The sequence below is a fragment of the Typha angustifolia genome, chromosome 5 (genome assembly GCF_048772165.1).
Source record: "Typha angustifolia cultivar Huaian chromosome 5, ASM4877216v1, whole genome shotgun sequence".
NCBI lineage: Eukaryota > Viridiplantae > Streptophyta > Magnoliopsida > Poales > Typhaceae > Typha > Typha angustifolia.
The window spans coordinates 8,239,989-8,266,144 of NC_133243.1; the positions used below are offsets into that span (position 1 = coordinate 8,239,989).

The window sequence follows — 26,156 nt, forward strand, 5'->3', positions numbered from 1 at the left end:
AATATACTTTTATTTTCCTCATCAGTCTGCACCTATGAGTTTACCAAGACTATTCTATATACATAAACAAATGTGACCAAGAAACATTAAATAAATACTTTGCCTTGTTCAACTTGGCAACTTGAGTTCTACTGCAAGTGCCCAACAGAAAGAAATCCATTAAAAATATTTAATTTCTTTCAATCTGCTTAAAATTTACCAGGAAAATAGCTTGGTATTTTCTACATTCTTTTTTTTTTAAACTTTATTCTGATATTTTTTTAGTGTTTTATTAGTCCAGAATAATAACTAGCTAATTACTTTTAGCTCCTTTGTAGGAAGAATTAAAAAAGAAAGAAAAAAGTTGTGATCTAATGCTGATACATGCATTGATATTTTTAAGGAATTTTTATATAATTTTCGCTGAAATAATTTAAAATATTATAAAAGTTAATAAACACATATAAATAACTACAATACTATTCTTTTGTACAATATTTATCAATAATTTTTATCTTGTATAAAATAAAATATATTTTCTTATACTATGGCATTGCATATAATATTGAATAGATTTTTTAAAATAATTTGTGCAAAATAAAATAGTTTTCTTTTAAATTTATATTATGTTTTAAACATGGTTAATTAGATTAAACTAAAAATTGAATGACATTTTTAAAATAACACAATTATGATATTTTGAATAATATAGTGACAATTATAATATTTTAAAAATTATGTAAAGGTCCCTATTTTCAATGAAAAATTTGGCCCCCCCCCCCTTTTTTTAATACTTTTCATTTAATATCTTATATTACTTTGACTGTCATTAATAGTGATCTACAATTAATTACATAACAATGCTTACTAAGCTATTTTTTAAAAAAAAATATTTTAACCTAGAAACAAACCAAATCATTTCTAAGCCATATTTCTCCCTGATCCACATTACTAAATTAAAAATATATTTCTAGATAGATTAAAACCATCTCCATTATTTCCCAAACTATAATCTAATCCCTTCCCTAGATCAAACCCATACCCCATTAAAATGAGAAAGAGGAGAGAGAAATAATAATTTAAATAAATTAGAAATTACTCTCCCTATTTTAATAGAACATTCCTTCGTTGATAGACATTTATTTAAAAATAATATTTGATGACAAATATAGGGAAAAAAAGAGAGAGTTTGGATTACAAAATCATAATTTCTTTTATAAAATTCTCATATTGTTTCTTAACAGATGGATTTTTTTAAAAAATAAATAATAAATAAATTGGTTTCTTTGGCCCAGCCCACTTTTGGAATCGATGAATGAGGCCCATAAGTAATAGTTAAGAGCCCAGCCCAATTAACTCAAATTAATGGCATCTTTTAGATATTTTCCCAAAAATGCCCAAACCGGAGGAGTCGTCTTCGCGGCATCGTCTTCGCGGTCTAAGATTAGGGTTTTATTAGGGGTTTTCTTTCACCGGAGGAGATGGGAGAGAGGTCGAAGCAATGGTTGTTGATCGGTGCAGGCGTTGTCTTCGGCTCCCTCTCCACCATCGCTCTGATCAAACTCTTATCCAGGTCCTTCTCTCTCTCTCTCTCTCTCTCTCTCTCTCTCTCTCTCTCTCTCTCTCTCGATCGCTCTCACTTCATTTGATCTCCATTTGGGTCAAAGATCGTCTCACCTGGATCTATTTCTTGTCTATGGTTGGTTACTGCGACTTTTTTTTTTGGTGTGTGTATGCAGGTCCGCTGCGAAGCGACAAACGAGTTGCCTACCTAGTGGGATTTCGTCGGAAAATAAGGTTAATGGTAAGTCTCTACTCACCGATCTCATTGATCTGACGGTTCCACTCTAAAAGAGTAACAAGAGCTCACGTAATTGTTTACGTTGTTCTTGTCCGCTGTTTTAAGTTTGTCAATGAGAGACGGATTTAGTTCCAGATCTTGACATGGAGTGATCGTATTTGCGCTGTCTAAGTACGAATCTCTGTGTATAGTATGATATTGCGGTAGCTTTATTGTTGCAATTTACTGATGAATTCCCTTCTGGATATTAAGGAAGTCAAAGTAAGATATTTTTACTATTTTAGTCCCTTTATTTCTCCAAACTGTTGTACTTTCTTTACCAGCAAAATATTGGGTGAAAATGGTTTTTTTTTTTGTCTTTTTCCTCTTTGCATCTTTTTATTTCTATTTTTTTTTTATCTTAGTTGCAAATACCATCTTGTAAACACTACTAATGTTTGACATGCTATCCTCTTAATGTTTCAAGGCACAAGAGATAGACTGGATCCTCTGGACAATCCGGTTGGTTCAGACCTTTTGACAGATGAGGTGGTCTCTGAGCAACTTACAAGGTCTGATATTTTCTCCAGCCTTAAATTTAGGCGTGCTTATACATTGAAAAAATGAAGATGCATTGTATCCATACTACTTTGTACTTCTGCTTCAACTGCTCGAATTGTTGACTCATGGAGCAATTGAAAGGTTCAATATTATACTATCTTATATTTAGTCCAATCATAAGAAGAAGTCTATGTTCTGCTTTAGCAAGCAGATATGAGAACTTGTATGACTTCACAGGGAGTGTATAACTGCCATCTATGTTATGCTTTAGCAAGCAGATATGAGAACTTGTATGACTCCACATGAGCATTTTCCTTTTCATTATTATATATGAATGTACAGATGGCAGTTATACACTCCCTGTGAAGGCAGTGTTCTTAGTTGATTAGTTTGAGATAATTGTATCAGATAGCTCCATTCTATTGTTTCTACTGCTCCTTTATCTATTGTTTTTAACCTTCGTAATCGTATCTGTACAGAATACTTCAGATCATCCCCTCCTATTTTCTTACCATTTGGCATAGAAGACAACTGGGATTCTATTAACCCACATTTACCTATTCTTTGTTGATGTTATCACTTTTCTTGAAACAAGAACTCTATTTGTAATCTTTAAGTAACTTGTTATTGAGAGTGATTAACTGAACAAAACTCAGAAGGTTCTAGAGACTATCTAAGGAGCAATGTTAAATGTATTGGAGTTACTTGCAATTCTATCAAATAATTATGAACTTGTCACACAGGTACTTATCTTGTTTCTTTCGTTTTCTTCATAGGAATATTCAATTTTTTGGTATCGAATCACAAAGAAAAGTGACGGAATCATTTGTTGTAGTTATTGGTCTTGGAGGAGTTGGCAGTCATGCTGCTTCTATGCTTTTAAGGTCTGGGGTTGGTAGGCTCCTCCTTGTTGATTTTGATCAGGTCTGTGCTTGCAAACAGTATTATGCACCTGCAATTTTGTTTCCTCTTTTCTTATTAATCTGTTGTTACAGAAACCTCACATTTGAAGACAGTTTAGTTGGAATGTTTATTAATGTGTGAATATACGTTATGCTACTTGTCTAGTGTCAATGCATTCATGACCCACCTAGGTGTTTAGTTGGGCCAGGACTTGGTCAAGATTAGCACATCCTAGCTCAAACCGGCTCAATATCTTCAAAATAAACTTTGAAATTTCATTTAATAGATTTAAAGGTCATTACATAATTTGATTTGTTGTCATGATAAAATTATCAATTTACCATAGCCCAAGATTAATTTGGCTTAATGACGAATTTATCCACTTACTCTGGAAAATAATATTTTCCACTTGAAAACTACTTACAAAATAGAATATCATTGGCCTTCGTTTATAGCCACCCCCAGATAGTTGCAATTTATATTTTGTTATTGATGGTGTAGTTATCTTCTTTTATTGTGTATAGTAGTGGTGAGTTTCAATATTTGTCATTGCTCGTGGGTAATTGGGATTGCAGCAATTGCTTGCTAATATACTGTTAATTGGATTATTTATGCAAAGTTGGTGCATAGCATGAGTGCTTTAGCACTTCATTGTGACTATCTGTGGCAATATATCCTTTTTCTTTCCTCAAACTTTTGATTACCTATGTCGTCCTATTAGCACTTTTGTGAGGTGTTGCGTTTGCAGTAGCAAGCATCTTTTACAATTATTGGGAACAATCAATAGTTACTTCATAGATATAGGGCATATAAAAATATAAAATTACTGAGCAACAACCAATAGATACTTTATAATTTGCTTCTGTAAAGCTACTGTGGACTATTTTAAGGTTCTGGCATCATACGTCATCGGTAGAACTTTTATGCTTCTCTTTCTATCTCTACATATGACCTTTCATGATATGAAACATCTTAGTTCCTACAAGTAATTGTGATATGCCTGGAGGTATTTATAATATCTGTTGCTTTTAACACACTACATTGCTGATAAACATAACTCTTAGAAGTACTTGTGCTTTAGAGATATGCAGTATGTTTTTTCAGAACGTTTGAGAATATTCAGGAAAAATGACTACTGAGTAACAACTAATTGCTCTTGCTTTCCTCTATATGTAATAGTTGTACTAAGCAACAAATAATATTTTTTTTTTGTTTATTTCTATCCATGACATTACATATTGATAATAGGTGGACATTAATGGGGAACTCATGATATGTGAAAGGTATCGCTCTCATCACTGAATCGACATGCTGTGGCCACTAGAGGTGATGTTGGGATCCCAAAAGCTGTATGCCTGCAGAAGCATTTTTCAGAGATATATCCAGAATGCCGAATTGAAGCAAGAGTGCAGTTATATGATGCATCATCAGAGGAGGAAATTCTCTCCGGACAGCCTGATTTTGTTCTTGATTGCATCGATAATATTGACACTAAGGTAGTGAGTTTCACCAAATTGTGGCAAACTAGTTGGTTGACACTTCCATATATATTCCCCACCTATGCTTTGTGGAACATGATATGATATGCAGAACATAAACTTTGCCTTTTATTCTTTTTCTTGGGTCTTAAATGGGAGGTCTTCTACAATTGCATGAACGTCTTAGCTTCAATTTTCAAGTCAAGCAAATCATTATTGACTCAACTAATATCCATATACATCCTTTTCTTGTTCTCTCTATATTGTAGCAGGCTGCCTTGGGGATCGGTTAATTTGGTCCTGATCATGAACTTTACATTCTAACTAGTATGGCTGTATGGATTATGGAAAAACTTCTTGACCCTACCATCTTACCAACAAGTTATCCTTGAGCAATACTTGCCAATATTTGGGACAAGTACTTATCCACTAAAATAGGATGATAACTGTGATTAGTTGATTTCCTTATTTAACTGTCTCTATCTATCTTAGGTGGCACTACTTGCTGCATGTGTACGTAGAGGTTTGCTGGTACTTTCTGCAATGGGGGCTGGTGCTAGAGCTGATCCAACACGAATTCGTATTGCTGATTTGAGAGAATCAAGCAATGACCCTCTCTCTCGGGCGGTAACAGTCTATTATTCTTTCATCATTTATTTATTTAACATTATTTCTACTGAATAGAGAAATTTGATATGCAAGTACATTTCTGTTTGAATATTTCCTTACATCTGAACGAGTATCTGGGTGTGTTAGTTATTCCTTTCATCCTTTATCTAGTTGGCAAATCATATGATAATTTCACCAATGAATAATGTTTCTTGTAGGTGAGATATCGTTTGAGAAAGGATTATGGAATTGAGGGTGGAATACCCGTCGTTTTTTCTCTAGAGAAGCCAAAAGTGAAGCTTCTTCCATTTAAAATGTCAACCGGAGAGGAAGAAAATCCATTGGATTATCAGGTCAGGATATTTTTGTTAATTATGGGCTGACTTCTGTGCTGTTTATTGTATTGGTATCTGTCATGTTCATGTGATGCATTTTGTGGCTGATTTATATTTCTACCGTCTGTCCTAATGGCTGTCACTGATTTGAAGAGAAATTCTGTTAAATAATGGATGTTTAATTGCCATCTCTCTACATATAGTATAATTTTCTCACTGTATTTAATATGAATAGTCATGGTTACAAAATTATTCCCTTGCTCAGATGTACCACATTTGACATTCTAACTTAAATTGAACTATTATTTCAGATTGTACCAGGTTTTAGGGTTCGCATTATCCCAGTATTAGGAACCATTCCTGCAATTTTTGGACAAGTAATGGCCTCCTACGTCGTGACTCATCTTGCTGGAATTGGTCTTCAAACTGAACCAGTGGTTAGCTTGGATTTGGATCACTATTGCATTCTTCATCAGCGCCTTCTTGAGCATGAGGAGCTAACATATGGCTCAGCTGAGCAAGTTATGGTATAATATTGCCACTATATATACTGCCAATTGATTGTCCCACTTCTTTTCTCGAACTATGTTTCCGGCAAATTACATGTATTATAAAGGAATTGCCTATCCTACTTTTCCTAATGAAACTTTCATGCTAATAACCTTCTTTTACATTTATTCAATCTTAAGGTAGATGTTGAAGAGGTGATGTATGTCGTCAAAGAACTGTGGCATGGCAGAAGTGCAAGAGATCAAAGTAAGAAGGATGTTGGTCGTAAAATGTGGCGATCTGTGAATGAGTTGATGCTTGTAAGGTACATTCACTTTTTTAACTACTAAATTTAGCACCAGAAGATCATCGTGATAAGATTTCATCAATGATAGTTATGTTATTCTTTATTTATCTGGCCATCCCTTTTTGGGTTTTGTCCTTCGATGTGAATCTAGCCCGGTAGCATTTTTCCCTATCTTCTGAGTTCTTTGCATTACCTTTTGTTTGTAGCTTAATGATTTATACTATCAAGTTAGATCAGATCCTAGATTTGTCAGTCGGGCCAGTTATATGTTCTTTGCATAAGTTCACAATTTTCATGTTCTAGGGCTGGCCCATCTTGGGTGGGTGAGTTCACATTATTTACTATCAGGAATCCTTTATCCTTGACTTGAGCCTGATCACACTTGCTAGCTGGTCAACTTTTCATCATCCACTTACTCAATTATTTTTATGCTATTCATGCTGGAACAATTTCAATGGTTTCCAAGGTTCACCTTTAGGAACTAGTGGTCAATTGCCACTTGCTGGATAATTGCCCTGCAAAGCTGGATATGCTTCGCTGTACAGAAGCATGTGCAGTCACGTACATAAAACATTCAGATTGGTTTTTTAAGCTGGGTTAAGTAGAAAACCAGTATTTTCCTTTGTGGCATGAACAGTCTGCAGCTCCTTTGCTGTGTACCGGTACTTGTACATAGAATCTGCATTCTGCAAAGTCTATCATCTCAATACTGAATAGTGTGTCAAGAAGTGGAAATTATTTCAAGAGAACAGCTTTAGCTCTGGCTATCTAATTCAGATATGAAAAAGGAATACTCCTGGACTATGTCATAGCAATTTTTGGCACAACTGAATGAACTATTTGACATAGCTAATGAATTCATCAATTCTTTGCTTTTGAACGACTAGCATGCCATCTCTGTTAGTTGAGCAAATTGAGCTTCTCATGCATGATTCTCCTTACATTATCATATAAATTGCAATTTGCGTGCACTTCATAGATGACATATAATTGTATGGCTAGAGTTTCATCTAAATAAGACTAAAACCTTTCAGATTGCACTGTTAGTTATTACCTGGCTATCAGTATTTCAGATTGACGATGGGGTATCTTGTGATGGCATTTTCTATTATCTTCTGCTTTTCAGGTGGGACAAATCAAGACCGGCTACAGTTGCGAATTTGATCCTTCTTAAGTTTAATGAGGTACTTGGAGTACTACTAATTATTGACTCTTGTTTTCCTAGACATGTTTTAGATGGAATACCTAGTATTGTAGTAAAACATTAAACACTTCTCTATCCAGAGAATTGTTCCAGATTTGATAATCCTTGTTCCTAGGTGAAAATGTAGTTAGCTCCACCTATATTATTCAGCTATGTATGTATGCATGTAGGGTTAGACTAGAGATCGTGTGTTAGTATTCAGTAAAAGATTTAACACCTCTATCCACAATATTGCTTCGGGTTTGTTAATCTTTGTCCCCAGGTGGAAAATGCCTAGCTTTGTCTATGAGCAACTGAGCATGCTTCTCATTATTGAATCCCAGTCCAAATCCTGTAGTTACAAAAGTGTTCTGTATTAAAGATTTATTGAATTCTAAACAAGCCTAACTATATATTAATGATCAAGCACCTTTTCTTTTAATTTACAATGGTCAGACAATTCCAATTGTGGTGAATATAAGGTTTTGTGCCTCTGCCAAACTACTGCTAGCTCATAAGGCAAAATTTTATCTGAATTTTAGCTCATTAGCTATGATCGATCAGCATTTCACTTTACAATTTGCTTCCCCCCTTCTGTCAGTCATTCAATCTTTTCTGGATTATAGATCAGTTACTAGTTTGTTTAGCTGCTAGCGATTTATTTTGGCTAATTCATGTGATTGAGCCAACTCTGTTTGTCCAGGCGGATGTGCATGAATCAACAACAGTCGACCATATAAAGGAAGAGGAACCTGAGTTTTACTCTACAGTGACACAACGTCTGAAGAAGGCCGAAATGGACTTTGCATTGTGAAATAGGTTTGTGAATCAGTAATTGCTTTGTAGACAGCTTTTTTCTGTTTAATTGCTTCTTGAAACATGTCATGGATCTACCATGTATACTAGTATGTGACTGCCTTTTATTTCTACGATTTGCACAGCTCCTATTTTGTGAAGGGCGACCACAGGACTGAATAGTTAACTACATGTGGTAGCAAAATAGTCCAGTTTTCACAGTTCGAGGGGACAGTTTTATCTTGGCATCCTCCAAAGTGCTTCAGGAGATTTTGCACGTAACAAATCATTTAATGGGTAATTTCCCTACCTGTAATTTGTAGTATGTACTAGAGGAGATTAAGATTTATTCCTTGCCAGTGGGAGTCATAAGCAAGAAGAAATTTTCAATCAGTCAGACTTAACGACATGTTTACTTCACATGTTAAAGCAGATAAAATTTTTGTTCACAATCGATTGTAATGTTTTCCATTTTAGAATGATTATGACGATCACTATGCTAACGACTGCGTGAAAGCTACCATCTCATCTTTACGAAGCAGTCAAAAGAGATGATGAGAAGCAATGAAGGTAGTTCTTTAGTGACACTGAATGTCTGAATATCTTGATGGGGTCCTTTCGTTTCTCTCCATTACGCCAATCAAATTTAGTTTACATGGTTAGCTCCATAATAATTACGTGGCATTGATGGTTTTAAGTTTGTTGTATATTATTTCTCAGTAAGCATGGGTAGCCATTAATCAAGCTAACTCGGTAGAGAATTGAGCTCGTGGGAATTTTTGCAATTGGCTCGGTGATTTGCAACTTGTTGGGTAGTGGTGCATGTCTTCAGTTTTATCCGCCCTTCCTGTATTCTTGGATTTCTATTGAATAAAGACGGTAATTTACACCAAGAACGTTAAAAACGATAGATAACAGCAGGTCGAACAACTACTGGTGCTCTGTACTGGACCAAAAGACGACTTATTTCAGTCCCGTGACAAGTGAACCGACTTGCCTTCGCAATTGGCATTCGATCTAATCCGTGTTAATTTACATGTAACCGAGCAATTAGACCCTTCACTTTCCCTTAGATAAGATTGTTCGCTTTGCTTGGATTTAATATATAATTGCTGTTCTTTCGGAAGCTTGCATGCATTCTCGCTAATGCTAATATACCAATTTACAGCATAACACACCGTTGAGAGAGAGAGAGAGAGAGAGAGAGAGAGATTCCACGTCATGGCCGATCCTTGTTCCTGAAAAATTAGATTCCATCGCCAGCTCAGATCTAATACCAAACTTATCAAACTCTCCCTATTTTCTCTCTCTCCTTCTCCCACCAAGAAAAGTCTAAAAGCCAGTCGTTTTTAGAGATTGAGATGGCGATTAGAGATTGAGCATACTCTCTCTCTCTCTCTCTCTCTCTCTCTCTCTCTCTCTCTCTCTTTGTGATAGTATAGAGAGATATAGAGGTGTAAAAATGGAGTCTTTAAGGTGCTCGATTGAGAGGAGCTCGATCCTAGAATGGAGGAAGCCGCGGCTTCCCGAAGTCCGGCGGCGGAAAGCAGTAGCGCTCCGGCCGATTGCGGCGGCGGCGGCAGGGGAGAAGGCAGGAGCGGAGCCCGACCTCACGGTGCGGGTTAATGGGTTGGAGATGCCGAACCCGTTTGTGATCGGATCCGGCCCCCCTGGGACCAACTACACCGTGATGAAGAGGGCCTTCGACGAGGGGTGGGGCGCCGTCATCGCCAAGACCGTAACCTTTCTCCTCCTCTTTGTTCATTTCTTCTTTCGCTGTGAATTGAATCGCGTTGCGGGAATCGAGAAAAGATGGTCCTTTTAAAAAAAAATAAAAATAAAAGAAAAGATGGCTCTGGAATAGTAGGGAAGATATAGAAGTAGATTCTGTTCAATAGGGTCGGATCCAGGGGATCTACCGTTTTTTGTTTTAAGTTTCCTCTTCGATTTTTTAATGGGCGATCTTTCGAAAACTAGATGGTGATATGATCATGCTGGGCTTGCAGGGGACCATTGGTTTTTGCTGAATTTTACTTGGATTGAAAGATAGTAATTCTCCTACAGGATCTGATTGCAGGGTGTTCCTGAGAATTATCCTACTTTTTATGTGGGACTCCTAGATAGCGTATTTTCTTTCTTGATCTGATTATAAGGTGTGTTAGAATATAAAAGTTTGAGATCCTAGAGAGTAAATTCTCCTAGAATTGGTAAAAAGATTTGAGTTCATTACTGTAGCAGGTCGCAAGGCTACCCACCGTAGATTGATCCCTTCTATGTAACCCCTCGATCCAATGGCTACAGCCTCCATCCATGTCGGGGAATTTGTTACTATTTTGTTGAGCATGACCAAATAATTGGGCCTAAGATCCATGACCTTGTGGGATTTCTTACTGGTGAGATGTCAGTGCCTGCTATGCATATCTATAGTGACATGGACTCTCGTGATTGACCAAAAGAGACCAGTATCAGTTGGCTACTTTGAGATGTTCAAATTAGCATTTTATCTTCTTCAAAACTGTGATCCCTAAATCATCATGATTGTAGTCAATAGTGCTGGAAATTTCTATTATTTTTTCTTGCACGTAATTTAGTTCACAAGAAAGTGAAGGATATATGTAATTATGTTATTGTTCTTTGCCCCCCAAGAGCTGAAATTGGTACTGTGGATAATAGGTGTCACTGGATGCTGCCAAAGTTATTAATGTAACTCCTCGTTATGCTCGTCTTCGGGCAGGATCAAATGGCTCAACCAAGGCACCAATTATTGGCTGGGAAAATATTGAACTTATCAGCGACCGACCTCTCGAAACAATGTTAAAAGAATTCAAGCAGCTAAAAGACGAGTTTCCAGACAGGATACTTATAGCTTCAATAATGGAGGAATATGACAAAGCTGCTTGGCAAGAACTAATCGAACGGGTTGAGGAAACTGGAGTGGTATACTTCCTCTTCTATTCTCTGAATCCTAGCTTGTTCTCGTCTTGATCAAGATATTAAGTAATTTTATCCTCATTTAGGATGCCCTTGAGATAAATTTCTCATGTCCTCATGGCATGCCGGAGAGAAGAATGGGTGCTGCAGTGGGGCAAGATTGTGCTTTGCTGGAGGAAGTCTGTGGGTGGATTAATGAAAAAGCTACTGTACCTGTTTGGGCAAAGATGACTCCCAACATAACAGACATTACACAGGTTGGCAGTTTTCGTTCTCTTCAAGCTCCTTGTTATACTCATAATCCAGGAGACGCAAGTTATTAGGGGTATAACATTAAGGAAAAATGTACACACAGAGAAGCAAGATGAAGACGAAATAAGAATCAAATGATAATTTGGCTTGACTATCAACTATTCCGTGTTTTTTTTAATCTGGATATGAAAATCCTTATATTTCAAAAAAGCCCATAATTTGTTGTTGCTGTCTGCATGCTCCAATGCAACTCAGAATTCATTCAAGTATTTAACAATATTATTCTTTTTCTGTAATCCACTATTTGTTGTTAGTTATCCTTGTATTTGTCAATAAAGGTGTTCTCTTCTCTTGCGCCATTCAGCCAGCAAGGGTGGCTCTGAAATCAGGATGTGAGGGAGTTTCTGCTATTAACACAATCATGAGTGTGATGGGGATCAATCTCAATACTTTACGTCCAGAACCTTGTGTTGAGGGGTTAGCTATGCTTCATCAGACATTCTTTCTTCATGTGCTATATAAAATTTTATTTTTGAACTCTGCATTTCTCTTTTGTAGATATTCTACACCTGGTGGCTATTCTGCAAAAGCAGTTCATCCTATAGCACTTGGAAAGGTAATGCAGATCGCTAAGATGCTGAAATCTGATTTTGGTGATGAGCGATCACTTTCTGGCATAGGAGGGGTTGAGACAGGTGATGATGCTGTTGAGTTTATTCTACTCGGAGCAAATACTGTTCAGGTTGGTATATAATCAGTACTTCTTTTCATGGTTTGCGAGGACAATGTTGTTACAGTATCTTGCTTTCTGAATGTGTGCATGATTTCATTTCTGCAATTTCATCCCTCCTTTAATGAACTTGAAATAGTATTCTCAGCCTTATGTTCTTCTATTGGCTTCTATTAAAAATAAGTCAAAGAGAAACACTTCAGCTCCTCATGCTTTTAATTTTTTGAACTTATTGTTATATGTCAGACTCATGGTGATGTGTACATTTTATGATTCTCTCTCCTCATGTGCCATTTAGAAATATAGACAAATAAACTTGTACACCAATTCCTGCCGTTCCCTGATCATTTTTAACCTAAAATTATGTATGTATCATAGACTCAAAAGTATAGAAAACTGCTGCATACTAGAATGTGCAACCTTCCAAACTTTCTTATTCATTAATCCTTTATCATGATTTTGGCTGTGTGCATGTTATAGCATCTCAAAGACTTTTTAATGAGATTTTCTTTATTTCTTTTCTTCACATTATAGGTATGCACGGGCGTCATGATGCATGGCTATGGCCTCGTGAAAAAGCTTTGCGATGAGCTAAAGGATTTCATGAGAAAGCACAACTTTTCCTCAATTGAAGACTTCCGGGGGTAATGAGTTTACATTTGTTTAATGGCAAGGGTCCTAACTCTAGGCAAGATAGACAATGACAAGAGATATTGATTCGCTCAGAATCACTTGTTCTGAAGCTCACATTTCTCTTTGGTACAGTATTATATCTGAGCATTGATAGTAAGTGACTATAATAAGTAACTATAAATGGTGCAACAATCTTCAGTCAGTATAAATATATAACATACTAATCTGGTGAGCACTATGATTAATTTGTGTTGAAGCCAAAAATTCTTATTGGCTATCATCTTTCAACTTTAGCTGATCCCCTTAAATATATTTCTGACAATTTGATCGCTAACCGTTTTATCATTGCAGGGTCTCCCTTCAGTACTTCACTACCCATACTGATCTAGTGCAGCGGCAACAAGAGGCAATCAGACAAAGAAAAGCTATAAGAAAGGGCTTGAAGTCAGACAAGGAGTGGACTGGGGATGGATTTGTCAAAGAAACTGAAAGCATGGTGTCTAACTGATGTATCATAATGTTTAAAGCGTACTCCATGATGCTAGTATCTTACTTCATCCTAGTGGCAGCTGGTCCAGGGTGTGAAACCTTTTCAATATAAACAGAGCAACACTGTGCTTAATCATGTTTAATAAAAGATAATCTCCTTACTCTGTGGTTTCCATTGATGAATGTTGCTCGATGCTTCGTGAATTGGTTCTGAGAGCTGAGCCATTAAACTCAGTAAAGCATTAGCTTTTAACTTGTTCAGTTCCTTGTAGGTTTGCTGAACATTTGGAAATAAATTGGAGTGCATAATTTCAGACAAAATGGATTATTATTCATGTGCTGATCTAATGCTGCTCCTAATGATCCTGGGTGTCTGCAAGCAGGAAGACAATTCATAGTTGTACTTCCCCTTAATGGGCTACACTACTGCACTCCTTCTCATGCTTAGGCTCTTGCGAGATGTCACATAATACTCAGAGCTGTAACTCAGATGTTAGCATCATCTTGCAATGCTTTCAGACAGAAGCATACTAGCTTTCATGACATCAATGGCTGCAGCGGAGTGCTGCTTTGTATTGGTGTTAATGATCATTTTTATTCTCTCAGTCCCACAGAGCATCACCTCACTGGTTCATTCAATCAATGTTGAGTGTGAATCCTGCAGGTCAAGTTTAAATATCAAACAAATAAAAACATAAAATAAACTCGTTACGTGGATTATAAACAAGCTACCAAGTTATAAATATTATTCTAATTTATATAAATTATAAAAAAGTTATTCAGATTATAAATGAATCGATCCAAAAATTGCCAAACGCCCGTTTTTAATAGCATTGAAATGGAGAGATGGGAAGCAACTAAGCAAGCGAGTCAATCTGTGGACCCTTGGCCATTAAAATTTCTCAAACATTGAACTTACCTCCTTGGATTTCATTGAATTTTGTGCTGAGGGCCAATGGGAGCTCATGGCTTGCTGCTGGAATTTCTATTTTTCTTTCGTAATCTACTGCAACTGACATGATATGAAACCATCCCTCTTTATAAGATCTAAATATATATTATCATCTATGCATTATACCTTTTAGCACGTTACCTAAAGGAAGAATTGAACTAAGTGGGAAAGTGCTTGGCCGTAAAGATGAACTTTCACACTATATAAATAAATTTTCATCTGAGTAAAACTTAAACATACTATAACTTATTTCTTAAAATGATTGATTTAATTATTTAACTAATATACCAAGGATGGTTAATTTGTCTTTTTTAATAAAAAAGAAGAAGAATGTATGACAAGATATCCAATGCTCATCAAACAGAGCAACCTTGAGAGGAATTAAAGGGTTTAGGATAAACACTTGCAAAGTACAATAAGAGTTTTGTCTTGTTTATCCAGTTGTGTGATAATTGAAATCTACAGAGACAAGCAGTGCAAACTAAAGGAGGTGGTATGAATAGCTCAAGTTGTACTTTTTCTTTTCTTCTATGTGCTGAATGGATAAGGGATATCTAGTTGTCTTTTCCTCCCAACTTGTCTCCTACCTGTAAAAAAAAACTTGCCACTTTCTCCAATAAGAAAAGTTAGCTCATAAAGAAGTACCCCAGTGACCCAGTGTCAGTATAATATCTAAATGATGAAAACGAAAACAAACATAAATAATTGAGGCAAAGGATTAGCATCAGCCATTAACTAGTTAATCAAGTTTAAGCAATTAGACAAAATGGAAATCTGGGGCTGTTAGCTAATTTTAATCTAGTTCAGATTACCCAATCAAACAGATAATAAGGAAATTAAAGGGGGGGGGGGGGGGGATAAGGTTCTTGAAATGGTAATGGTTGACTTTGATATCCTGTCTACAAAGTCAATGCCTTCCCAAAGGCCTACACAGTTCAAGAAAATGTTTACTTCACTCTAATTTTTTTTTTCTCTTTTTTAAAATGGAAAAGAAAATATCAAGATTGTAACAAAGTTTAAGCTTCTTTCCTGTCCATTGTAGAAAAAAATGTGGGTTTTTAGTGTGGGCTGGTTCTAATCTTCTTCTTCTTCTTCTTCTTCAAACAGGGCCTTCAAAAAGCCAGAGAAATTCTTTCTTAGCCCATTCTTATTGAATCTAATTTTGAGCACTATAATAAGAAGAAAAAAAAGATAGAGAACCTTGGTGTATTTATATATTTGATAACTTACTTTATTATTACCCCAAATTTAAAATAAAAATAAAAATAAAGCGCAAATAAAGCTGTTCTAAAGTGTGCATCATTATTAACCTTTCCGTACGTATCCATACTTGTAACATATCCTAAAATTGAAAAGCTATAATAAGCAATGATAAAAAAAGAGAGAGAGAGAAAGAAAAGCAATCTTATCCACAGCATGGCCAAGTAAGAATGAGCAATTAAGCACCGGGGTCCAGGGACGAGCAACCTGAGTAAATACCAAGATAAGGGATACTAATTGATTATTATCACCATCTAAACTGATTAGTATTATAATACGGTCGTCGAATTGTTTCTTTAAACACCTAATACATGATGGAATCACCAAAATCGAGTCATATTATTATTATTTTTTTTGCCCTGTTTCCAGCACTGTGGTCGCAAACAGAGAGCATCTATCTTATCGCCGTCTCTGCTTTGGTTATAGCTGAGTGGATTTAATCCTTATCCAGCTGATGGTTATCCCAACTTTCCCCGTCTCCTACTCTCCTACTCTCCCTCCTCCTCCTCCTTGTGTGAGCAGCAAACAGGGCTTCGCAACACCTTATTGGCAGGCAGACGTTGGTCCCACAGTGCCACGCATGCCGGTGCGAGCCCCTTTCCTGTTTGGCGTCGGCGGAGGAGCCGTCGACGTGGCAGTCGGGAGAGAACAGCTGTAGGTGGCACGCGCCAGGGGGGGGACGAGGGGTCGACACGTGTAGGTGGACCAGGACAGGGTCTTAGGCACGTGTAGGGAAGCAGGGGAGGACGTGGCGGGACCCACAGGGGGAGTTTTATCCGGTCTCTTTGCGGAGATATCGAGGGGGACAAAATTTATCCGCTCAAACAAAATTAAAACGAGTTAAAGTTAACATCCCATTAGTAGATAGAAAAAAGAAAAGAGAAAAGAAATCATTATTAAATGCCAAATGCAGCTCCTCCTTGTCCGAATTAATAAATCCATGGCGTCTCTCCATATCTAGTTGGTAATTGTCTGCTTGCTTCCTCCCTTTTAGACATTAAATCTCTCCCAAGTTTCTTCCATCTTTTGCCGTAGGTTCGCGGAAGAAGAACGTCGCCATTTCTTTCCCACGCTCTACTCTGATTCCTCGCCGCAATTGCAATATTCAACTTCTTTCCGATTCGCTTGCGCGGGCTTTCGCCATCTCTTTGATCCCTTCTCTCCTTACTCGCCTTTTTCTTTAAAAGCTTTGCCCTGTTTGTTCTTGTCTGCGTTTTAGTTAGCTACACACACACACACACACACACACACACACATACACACATTTAGAGCTTTGCCGATCCAAAGTTTTCTTGATATATATATATATATATATATATTTCCAAAGAACCCAGCTTTCAAGCTTTCTCCATATTAATTTGGCTTTTGATTCGAAACAAGCAATCTTGGGGCTCCATTTTAGCGAAGGTTTCACTTTTGACATAAACCCAGAGAAGTTTTGACTAATTCTTGGTAGAAATGGTATCCAGATCCTATACCAACCTCCTCGATTTAGCCTGCGGCGAATCCCCACCTGGTCGAATCGGCCGCCGCATTCCCCGGGTAGTGACATCCCCCGGAATAGTCCCTGACCTCGACGATTCCGACGACGACTTATCCATCTCTTCCTCCGATACCTCGCACCATTATCCTCACGACCGTACTTTAGTTGTCGCGAACCAGCTCCCGGTTCGAGCAACGCGACGCCACGACGGCCATGGCTGGACCTTCGCTTGGGACCAGGACAGCCTTCTCCTCCAGATCAAGGAAAGCATCGACATGGAGGTCATCTACGTCGGCTGCCTTCGTGAAGAAATCCCACTCCAAGACCAAGACGAAGTCGCGCAAGTGCTCCTCGAGACCTTCCATTGCGTCCCCACCTTTCTACCCCAAGATCTCATCTCTCGCTTCTACCATGGCTTCTGCAAGCAGCAACTATGGCCTCTGTTCCACTACATGCTTCCTCTCTCACCTGACCTCGGTGGCCGCTTCGATCGCTCGCTATGGCAAGCCTATGTCTCGGTCAACAAGATCTTTGCTGATAAAATCTTAGAAGTGATCAACCCGGATGAGGATTTCGTCTGGGTTCACGATTACCACCTCATGGTGTTGCCCACTTTCTTGAGGAAGAGGTTTAATCGTGTAAAGCTTGGATTTTTCCTACATAGCCCGTTTCCTTCGTCGGAGATTTATAGGACTTTGCCCGTGAGGGAAGAGATTTTGAGGTCTTTGCTGAATTCTGATCTAATTGGGTTTCATACTTTTGATTACGCTCGCCATTTCTTGTCGTGTTGCAGTAGGATGCTTGGGTTGACTTATGAGTCCAAGAGAGGATACATTGGGGTTGAGTACTATGGGAGAACTGTTAGTATCAAGATACTTCCAGTTGGGATTCATATGGGGCAGCTGAACTCGGCGTTGGGGCTACCGGAGACGGAGAAGAAGGTGGCAGAGCTTATCGAGCAGTTCTGCAATAGGGGTCGGATAATGCTTCTCGGAGTAGATGATATGGATATCTTCAAGGGGATAAGTCTAAAGTTGTTAGCTTTTGAGCAGCTACTAGTGCAGCATCCAGAATGGCGAGGAAGAGTTGTCCTGGTCCAGATTGCTAATCCGGCAAGGGGTCGAGGTAAGGATGTGAAGGATGTCCAAGAAGAGAGTTTCGCAATGGTGAAACGGATCAATGAAGCTTTCGGGTCCTCGGGATACGAGCCAGTTATATTGATCGATAAGCTGCTTCGGTTCTACGAGAGGATGGCCTACTATGTGGTTGCAGAATGCTGCTTAGTGACTGCAGTTAGGGATGGCATGAATCTTATCCCTTATGAGTACATAATTGCTAGGCAAGGGAATGCAAAGTTGGATGAGATTTATGGTTTGAGCTCCTCTAAGCCGAAGAAGAGCATGCTGGTTGTCTCAGAATTCATCGGGTGCTCGCCTTCATTAAGCGGTGCAATTCGGGTGAATCCATGGAATATCGACGCGGTGACAGATGCAATGGACTCTGCATTGGAAATGTCTGAGCCAGAGAAGCAACTGCGGCATGAAAAGCATTTTAGATATGTTAGCACACATCATGTTGGATACTGGGCTAATAGTTTCCTCCAGGACTTGGAGAGGAATTGTAAAGACCATGGCAGGAGGAGATGTTGGGGCATTGGATTTGGACTCGGTTTTCGTGTTGTAGCCCTTGACCCGAACTTCAGGAAGCTTTCCATCGAGCACATTGTCTCGGCGTATCGGAGAACCAGCACTCGAGCCATTCTGTTAGATTACGACGGTACTCTTATGCCACAGGCATCAATGGATAAGACTCCCAATTCCAAGTCAATTAACATCTTAAATAGCTTGTGTTCTGATAAGAACAACTTGGTCTTTCTTGTAAGCGCAAGGAGCAGAAGCACCTTAAATGGATGGTTCTCCCCCTGTGAGAATCTGGGTATAGCAGCAGAGCATGGCTACTTTTTGAGGTAAGTAATCTTAAGATCTCCCTACTAATTGTAACATGCCTTCAATTTATAACAATTGGCAGTGGCTGTTAAATTCCAGGCTGCGGAGAGATGCAGAATGGCAAACATGCGTTCCACTGTCAGATTGTAGCTGGAAACAAATCGCAGAGCCAGTTATGAATCTCTACACCGAGACAACCGATGGATCGACAATCGACAATAAGGAGACGTCGCTGGTCTGGTGCTACGAGGATGCTGATCCAGATTTCGGATCTTGCCAAGCTAAGGAACTTCTTAACCATCTCGGGAGTGTTCTTGCCAATGAACCAGTCTCTGTGAAGAGTGGGCCTAACAATGTGGAGGTTAAACCACAGGTATAGAATCTTGTTATGTGATATATGTGCCATTTGTATGCACTACGATATTAGGTTATCTAAGGTCATTCAAGTATGGAATGCAGGGTGTGAGCAAGGGCGTCGTCGCAGACCGCCTTCTTGCCACTATGCGGGAACGAGGCTCAATACCAGATTTTGTTCTCTGTATCGGAGATGACCGGTCAGACGAGGACATGTTCGAGGTGCTCCTGCGAGCAGTCTGCGGCGACTCTTTAGCCCCTGAGGCTGAGGTTTTTGCATGCACAGTTGGTAAGAAACCAAGTAAAGCTAAGTATTATCTGGATGATACTGCAGAGATTGTTAGGTTAATGCAGGGCCTGGCAAATGTTTCAGAGCAAATTTCTGGGAGCTCACTTCCCTCCTAGAACTAGAACTACTACCAGACTATTGAGTTGAGCAGTCTTTTGTTGTAACATTGCAGTAATAGTGTAACCAAATTATCCACTCTTCACTTGTTGTTAGGGTGTCTCTTTGAGTTTTTACTCTTCTGATTAACATGTACATAAAAGTCTGGTAACAACTCTCTTGCATAAAATTGTCCACTGGTCTGGTCTGGTATCTTTTGAGAGCTTAAGTTTCATTATGTTGCAAGCTATATAAAGAACATTATATTTGTAAGATTATTGTGTTCGAATTCTAATTAAATTGTGCTGGAGTGTTAGATTTATCAGATTCAATAACTCTGAACAAGCGGCGGCGCAATCTTAGCCGTCAGATATGCATTAACATGTTGGCTTACACGATCCTAATATGATAGTTCACCTACTTTGCTGTTCTTGCCCAATTTAATCACAACTAGGCGTATTTTAATCCAATTGAGATCAAAACTAGAAGAATTCAACTGTTTCCATTTGAACAAGGTGACCAGCATATGCCATATCCTGGAATCTTTAATATATCTAAAAGAGATAATCTTAATTATAGATAAATTTGACAAGCCTCAAAACGTGCAATCATGTCATTGGCTCGCTAGTTAACACTCTGCCATCTGTGATGTGAAGCCAAATGACTAAGCTCAGTTAAGATCCTATCCATGAAAACCTACTTGGAAATGTCCCTTCGTTCAAACACACCTAAGAGCACACATTTTGGATGCGTTTATGGACACAAAATTTATAATCTGACTTGAATTATAGTCAAGAATTTGTTTGATTTAGGTTTTATTTATAGATATGCTGTGTCGTTGACCTGTGCGTGGCGTTCGAACGGCTAATCTTAAAACCCTAATATTGCATGAACAAATAACTCATAAGTCCTAATGCAACCCTTACATCCCTCTTTTGATCTCAGGTGCATTTTTCTGTGATTGTTTGATCTGGATTTCTTTATGATCATCTGTGAGATTTTGTGTTTCATGATCTCACCAAATGGTTATGTTAATTCTCTGAAAGTTCCTCTGTGAAAAGTTCATAGCTTTGTTGACTGTGACTTCAATTGTGTGAACTCCATGGCAATTCCCACTTGGCCGTTATAATCGGTTTTCCTAATTCACCTCCAATGAGGTGAGTCTTCCTGTGAAGTCAATTACCCATCTTACAAGAAGAGAGCCCACCACTATAATTTACTATTGGCAACTTGATTTTGACTTAATTAATTGATTAAGTATCTAACTTAAGGCCTCGCTGGATCGCTAAATAAGTCTTTCTTATTTCTGAATTAACTCCCTCTTATGTGTAAATAGCATCCAAACATCTCTCTCTCTATATATCTCATGTGTGGGTGTAAAAAAGAAAAAAAACAAGGATTATTGTTTTTGAAAAATAAAAACATGTAAGATTAGGCTGGGGGTATTTGAGGGAAAAAACCTCTAAAAATTTAGTAATAATAAAAGTAGTGGTTTGGAAATTAAATATATCTAATCTTTCATTCTAGATGTATATATTTTTTATAATAGAATACGCATCGTTTATACAGAAAGTGTATATGTAGCAGCGGTCTAATTTTACTATGAACATTTAATAGTTTTCTTTTGGGCAAATGGAATTTGGAAGAGAGAGAGAGGGGGGAAGAGACATGGAAATTGAAATGAAGAAGAAGAGCAGAACAAGAAGAGAAAATAGCAGTCAAAGTTTAGCATTGAAGGAATAATTCTCTCTTCCCACTGGTATCCTCCTGTTCCATAATAATTTATCTCATACTATCCATACATTATATACTAATATCCAAGACGTGCAAAAATAACCAGCCTGTTGTTGAAGAGGAGAAAGAAGTCATCTTTTGACATCCTTCCTCCATCAACGAACTCTTCTCCATTCCTTCCCCCTCTGCCCTCCTTTCTAAACTCATTCAACACATAGATTTGTTAGATTAGATACAAACTATATATAAGTAGTCGCTGGTGGTTAAAATAGATAGATGTGAAAATAAGAGAAGGATGGGCTCTGCGGTTGAGCAGGCTTTGAGGTGTTTGGGCAAAGGGTTTGATGTTTCCTGCGACTTTCGGCTCAAGTACTGCAAGGGGAAGGAGAGGTTGATTTCAGTGGAGGAGAAGGGGAAGGAGGAGTTAGTGGTGCCAGGATTTGGAGCATTCAAGAATGTCTCAGTTGATATCAAGTGCGACAAGGGGGAGAGGATCCGATACCGGTCCGATGTGCTCGACTTCAATCAGGTATTTCCATAATCACTTCCATCTTTGAGTTCATGGGTACTACTACTACTTTTGATCTGAAATTTAGTTTCCACAGTTAATTTCTTTCTTCTGTTCTTCCAATAGTCCCCAATGTTTCTTTGTTATTGCCAAATGCCATACCCAATGGGTGGCATATTTGGGTACAAGTTTTTTTTTTTTGCACAACTAATTGGATAACTATGGTTATGTTCACATCTATTCACACTTCACAGAATAGATTATAAAGCTTAAAGACTCATTCTCTTGAGTTAGTATCATTGAATAAGTCAATAGCTTTACTTTAATATTTGTTCTTTGTAGAGTCATCCCTTGTTGTTGGGAAGAAAAGGGAGCTGAATCCATGTGAACCTTCACAAGAAGTCATAAGAGGCAGTAAAAAAAAATGTGGTAAGGTCATCAAGTTTGATACCAGTGGCTGGTGAATTAGGGTATTTAAAAACCGATGAACAAGATATTGACTTTCCACAGTGGAGTCATGCTCAACCAAAAAGACAGTCTAAAATTCTCGTTTTGGGCTTTGGATATTGACAACCAAAAGGAAAAGTCATGGACTTCCTAGGTTGTATGTATGAGATATAACTACTAACAACTTTCCTCACCCTATGGTTGGTTCTAACTTCTCACCAGAACAACTTTATCATTTGAATTTGAGGAGGAAGTGTAGTGCCACATCTTTGTCGCAGAAAAGTAAGAGGGATGTGATAAGAACTGATAATGTTTTGGCATTTACTACTTAATTTGGAGGAATTTGATAAAAAGACTTCATGCAAGCATCCAATATTAAGGTAAATGAAGTTTAATGTCACTCATCTATTTAACCCCTATTTTCGCACATGCTAGGATATCATATAGTATTAATTATGTAGTCATGTTGTTTTCAAGAGGAAATTGTCTATCTAGTATTAGTTGTCCTGCTGTTCATGAATAGCACCAGCACTTATCAATCCGATTAGGACCTTAGACTTAATCGATAACTTGAAAGTTCAGTTTATACTTGAGCATAAGAACAAAATTTGTTCTTTACTGGAACTTCAATTCTTCAAGCAAGCAGCACAAGTTACTGATTGCCTGGCTTGCTTATGTTCTCCATTAGACTCCTTCAATTTATTTATAACCATTTGATATATATTTAGCTGCAAGATTAGACTTATAAAACTTGGAAGCTGACCCAGAGACATAATAGAACTCTCTACTTTTATTTATTTATTCTTAATAGAGAGAAGATTTGTCTATGGTCTCATCAGAGATTCTAAGTTATCTTGTTTTAAAGTGAGCTCAACTATTTTTGGACAGAAGACCGACTTGGAAAGAAAAATGTTCATGAACTGCTTGCTGATGACATTGTTATTTCAATTGAACAACACAAGCCGAAAAAAATGCATATTAATGGACATAAGACAACAAAAAGAAGAAAGATATTCGAGTTTTCCTTTTAATTTGTGATTAATTACCATGCAGATGTCAGAGGTGTTCAACCAAAGGAGTTCACTAAGTGGAAAAATACCATCTGGTCTTTTCAACTCTACCTTTGGTTTTGATGGGAGCTCATGGGCTCAAGATGCTGCAAGGACTAAGTGCTTGGCCATGGATGGACACTTCATCTCTCTCTTCAACCTTCGCTTGGATTGCAAACCACTCACCCTCTCTCCTCATGTTATCAATGCAGTACCTTCCACTTGGGACCCAGCTGCTATTGCAAGGTATACAAAGATACACTCATAGCTACATAACTAAATCATTCAGCAAATATGGATAGTTCCAAAATTTTTTTTAAAAAAAAAGTCTTAAAAGACTAACTGGATGATCTATCTGAGAGTCTAGAATTGTGGAACTAATGTTCCAGTTCAACCAACACCAAACTGCCTATCGATATTAGATTGGATACTGGAAGGTGAAAGCTCCATGAGAGGCCAAGAATACTTGTCATAGGATCTAAGTTATATTGGTGTGAAGTAAAAAAAAGAGAGGGTGTATTATGAAGAAAAGAAACGAAATTGTTCAAGGTATCAAGACTTGCAATATGAACACCAAACAGGAGTTGACAATAGATTCTGATGGGCATTGCTTTTATTTTGTGATTTGAATCCCAGATTCATTGAGAACTACGGGACACATATTATAGTAGGATTGAGCATGGGAGGTCAGGATGTGATTAATGTGAGGCAAGAGAAGTCTTCTCTGCTGTCCCCATCGGAGATTAAAGAACATTTGGACAAGCTTGGACATCAAATTTTCACTGGCACATGCGCTCTCCCTCTACTTCCCTCCAAGTCAAAAGACTATAGATTCAAGGTTAGAGCATTGACTATATATAATGAACACCTTAATTACATTTCCTTAATCCAACTTTATAATTCTAATGACAGGTTCCAGAGGCTTTTAATGTGTTTGACACACAAACGAGGCTAGATGGCCTCAGTCCAATGTCATGCAAAGAGGTGAACTACTTAAACATGTAGCACTTAATTAAGCCCCCTTAACCATTTTGGTTTAACATAATACGGTGTTAATTAATTTTTATTGCAGGGTATAACAGTCATATGCTCAAAGAGGGGAGGAAACACCTCAGAGAGCTGCCATTCTGAATGGCTTCTCACTGTGCCTGCGATGCCTGATGTGGTTAACTTTACTTTTGTGCCCATCACCTCCCTCCTCAAGGGTGTTCCAGGCACTGGCTTCTTGTCTCATGCCATTAATCTATATCTAAGATGTAAGAACTCTCTCCTAATGAAAAAAGAGAGTGCAAGAATTGATAGGCTTAAACAATTTTAGGATGTATACTAATGTAATTTATATATGTTTGCAGATAAACCTCCTGCAGCTGAGTTGAAGTACTTCTTGGATTTCCAATATCACAAAGTATGGGCTCCCATGCACAATGACCTTCCTCTTGGGCCAAGCTCAAACAGGTCTGCCTCAACTCCAGCTCTATATTTCAATCCAATGGGCCCTAAGCTCTATGTTAGCACAAGCCAGGTGAGATATACTACCTTAAATATTTTTTTTGTTTGACTGCTCTGATGATGCTCTTTATCTTAAGCATTTCTTCATCATCTCAGGTCATTGCCAAAAGATGGCCTGTCACTGGGATAAGACTCCACCTTGAGGGCAAGAAAAATAACAGGTGAGCTTAATATTGTTCAATAATAAAAATAAGATAAATTTTGGTGTCTACTGACACTTGATATATTAGATTAATTCTAGATTACTAAACATGATATCAGATTAGCTATACACCTCCAGCATTTATCAAACAGCCCAATGTTCATGGGGCCCCAGCCTGAGAAGCCGCCGATATGGCAAGGGTCCGACATGATCGTTGACGATCGATACTATGAGCCGATCCATTGGAAGATGTTCGCCCATGTCTGCACTGCACCGGTGAAGTATGACCCGAACTGGTCGATCTCCGGGAGAGGCACAGCGTTCATAGTAACCGGAGCACAACTCCTTGTCAAGGCCCATGAATCTATAAATGTACTGCACATGAGGCTACAATTCTCTGAAGTTTCTGGGTGCACTGTGTCCCAGTCCAAGTGGGCCCGCGGCTTATCAGGCTTCTCGGAGAAATCGGGCTTCATGTCGATGTCATTTACTGGATCCTCCAGTGCACTGGAGAGGGAGAAACAACAAGGCCCGATTACGAACGTCGACTCCGGTGTGTTCGCCGCCGGACCACCTGTGCCTGTGGGGACCCAGAAGCTGTTGAAGTATGTGGACACGTCCCAAATAACTATGGGGCCTCAGGATAGTCCTGGGTATTGGCTCGTAACTGGTGCAAAGTTAGATGTAGAGAAAGGAAGGGTAATGCTGCATGTAAAGTTCTCCCTACTCGCATCGGTTTCTTGATGAGAATTTTAACATTTCTTTTTTCCACTTCTTGTGGAGTTAATTCACAATGATAATTGTACAGTGTGCTACGAAAAACATCAATAGGTACCTTTTTGTTTTTCCTTTCCTTTCCTTTCCTTCGGAAATTATTTTCCAAGTCTGACAGCATTCCTCCAATGTTTATATCTGCTGTGCAACAAACAAAAC

The 26,156-nt window shown here is 38.2% G+C and overlaps 4 protein-coding genes across 7 annotated transcripts; all 4 read left to right on the forward strand.

The window, feature by feature from the left end:
• The first annotated feature begins 1,388 nt into the window (after nt 1-1,388).
• Nucleotides 1,389-8,871, forward strand: LOC140760482 (tRNA threonylcarbamoyladenosine dehydratase). 4 transcript variants are annotated; one of them, XR_012104384.1, is made up of 12 exons: nt 1,389-1,552; nt 1,719-1,783; nt 2,247-2,331; nt 3,097-3,244; nt 4,507-4,719; nt 5,194-5,328; nt 5,529-5,663; nt 5,957-6,172; nt 6,335-6,454; nt 7,568-7,625; nt 8,328-8,443; nt 8,566-8,871. XR_012104384.1 is itself a non-coding variant. In XM_073097457.1 (12 exons), exons 1-11 carry the CDS (start codon nt 1,461-1,463, stop codon nt 8,436-8,438), a joined length of 1,383 nt encoding a protein of 460 aa, XP_072953558.1. In that variant the 5' UTR covers nt 1,389-1,460; the 3' UTR covers nt 8,439-8,443; nt 8,566-8,871. The 4 variants fall into 4 exon arrangements, 3 of the variants coding, with proteins under 3 accessions (XP_072953558.1, XP_072953559.1, XP_072953561.1); XM_073097457.1 differs by having other exon boundaries at nt 6,335-6,459; XM_073097458.1 differs by having other exon boundaries at nt 1,477-1,552; nt 3,156-3,244; nt 6,335-6,459.
• A 765-nt stretch (nt 8,872-9,636) lies between these two features.
• LOC140760339 (dihydropyrimidine dehydrogenase (NADP(+)), chloroplastic) lies at nt 9,637-13,637 on the forward strand. The gene is made up of 7 exons (XM_073097264.1): nt 9,637-10,157; nt 11,093-11,356; nt 11,437-11,607; nt 11,967-12,079; nt 12,161-12,344; nt 12,867-12,976; nt 13,317-13,637. The coding sequence occupies exons 1-7, from the start codon at nt 9,882-9,884 to the stop codon at nt 13,471-13,473; spliced, it is 1,275 nt and encodes a 424-aa protein (XP_072953365.1). The 5' UTR covers nt 9,637-9,881; the 3' UTR covers nt 13,474-13,637.
• A 2,902-nt stretch (nt 13,638-16,539) lies between these two features.
• LOC140760315 (alpha,alpha-trehalose-phosphate synthase [UDP-forming] 6-like) lies at nt 16,540-20,159 on the forward strand. Its single transcript, XM_073097237.1, has 3 exons — nt 16,540-19,115; nt 19,195-19,468; nt 19,555-20,159. Exons 1-3 carry the CDS (start codon nt 17,125-17,127, stop codon nt 19,852-19,854), a joined length of 2,565 nt encoding a protein of 854 aa, XP_072953338.1. The 5' UTR covers nt 16,540-17,124; the 3' UTR covers nt 19,855-20,159.
• Nucleotides 20,160-21,534: 1,375 nt separating this feature from the next.
• On the forward strand, nt 21,535-26,104 carry LOC140759990 (MACPF domain-containing protein At1g14780). The gene is made up of 8 exons (XM_073096741.1): nt 21,535-22,097; nt 23,577-23,818; nt 24,209-24,410; nt 24,485-24,556; nt 24,645-24,828; nt 24,925-25,094; nt 25,178-25,242; nt 25,343-26,104. The coding sequence occupies exons 1-8, from the start codon at nt 21,864-21,866 to the stop codon at nt 25,965-25,967; spliced, it is 1,794 nt and encodes a 597-aa protein (XP_072952842.1). The 5' UTR covers nt 21,535-21,863; the 3' UTR covers nt 25,968-26,104.
• The last annotated feature ends 52 nt before the right edge of the window (nt 26,105-26,156 follow it).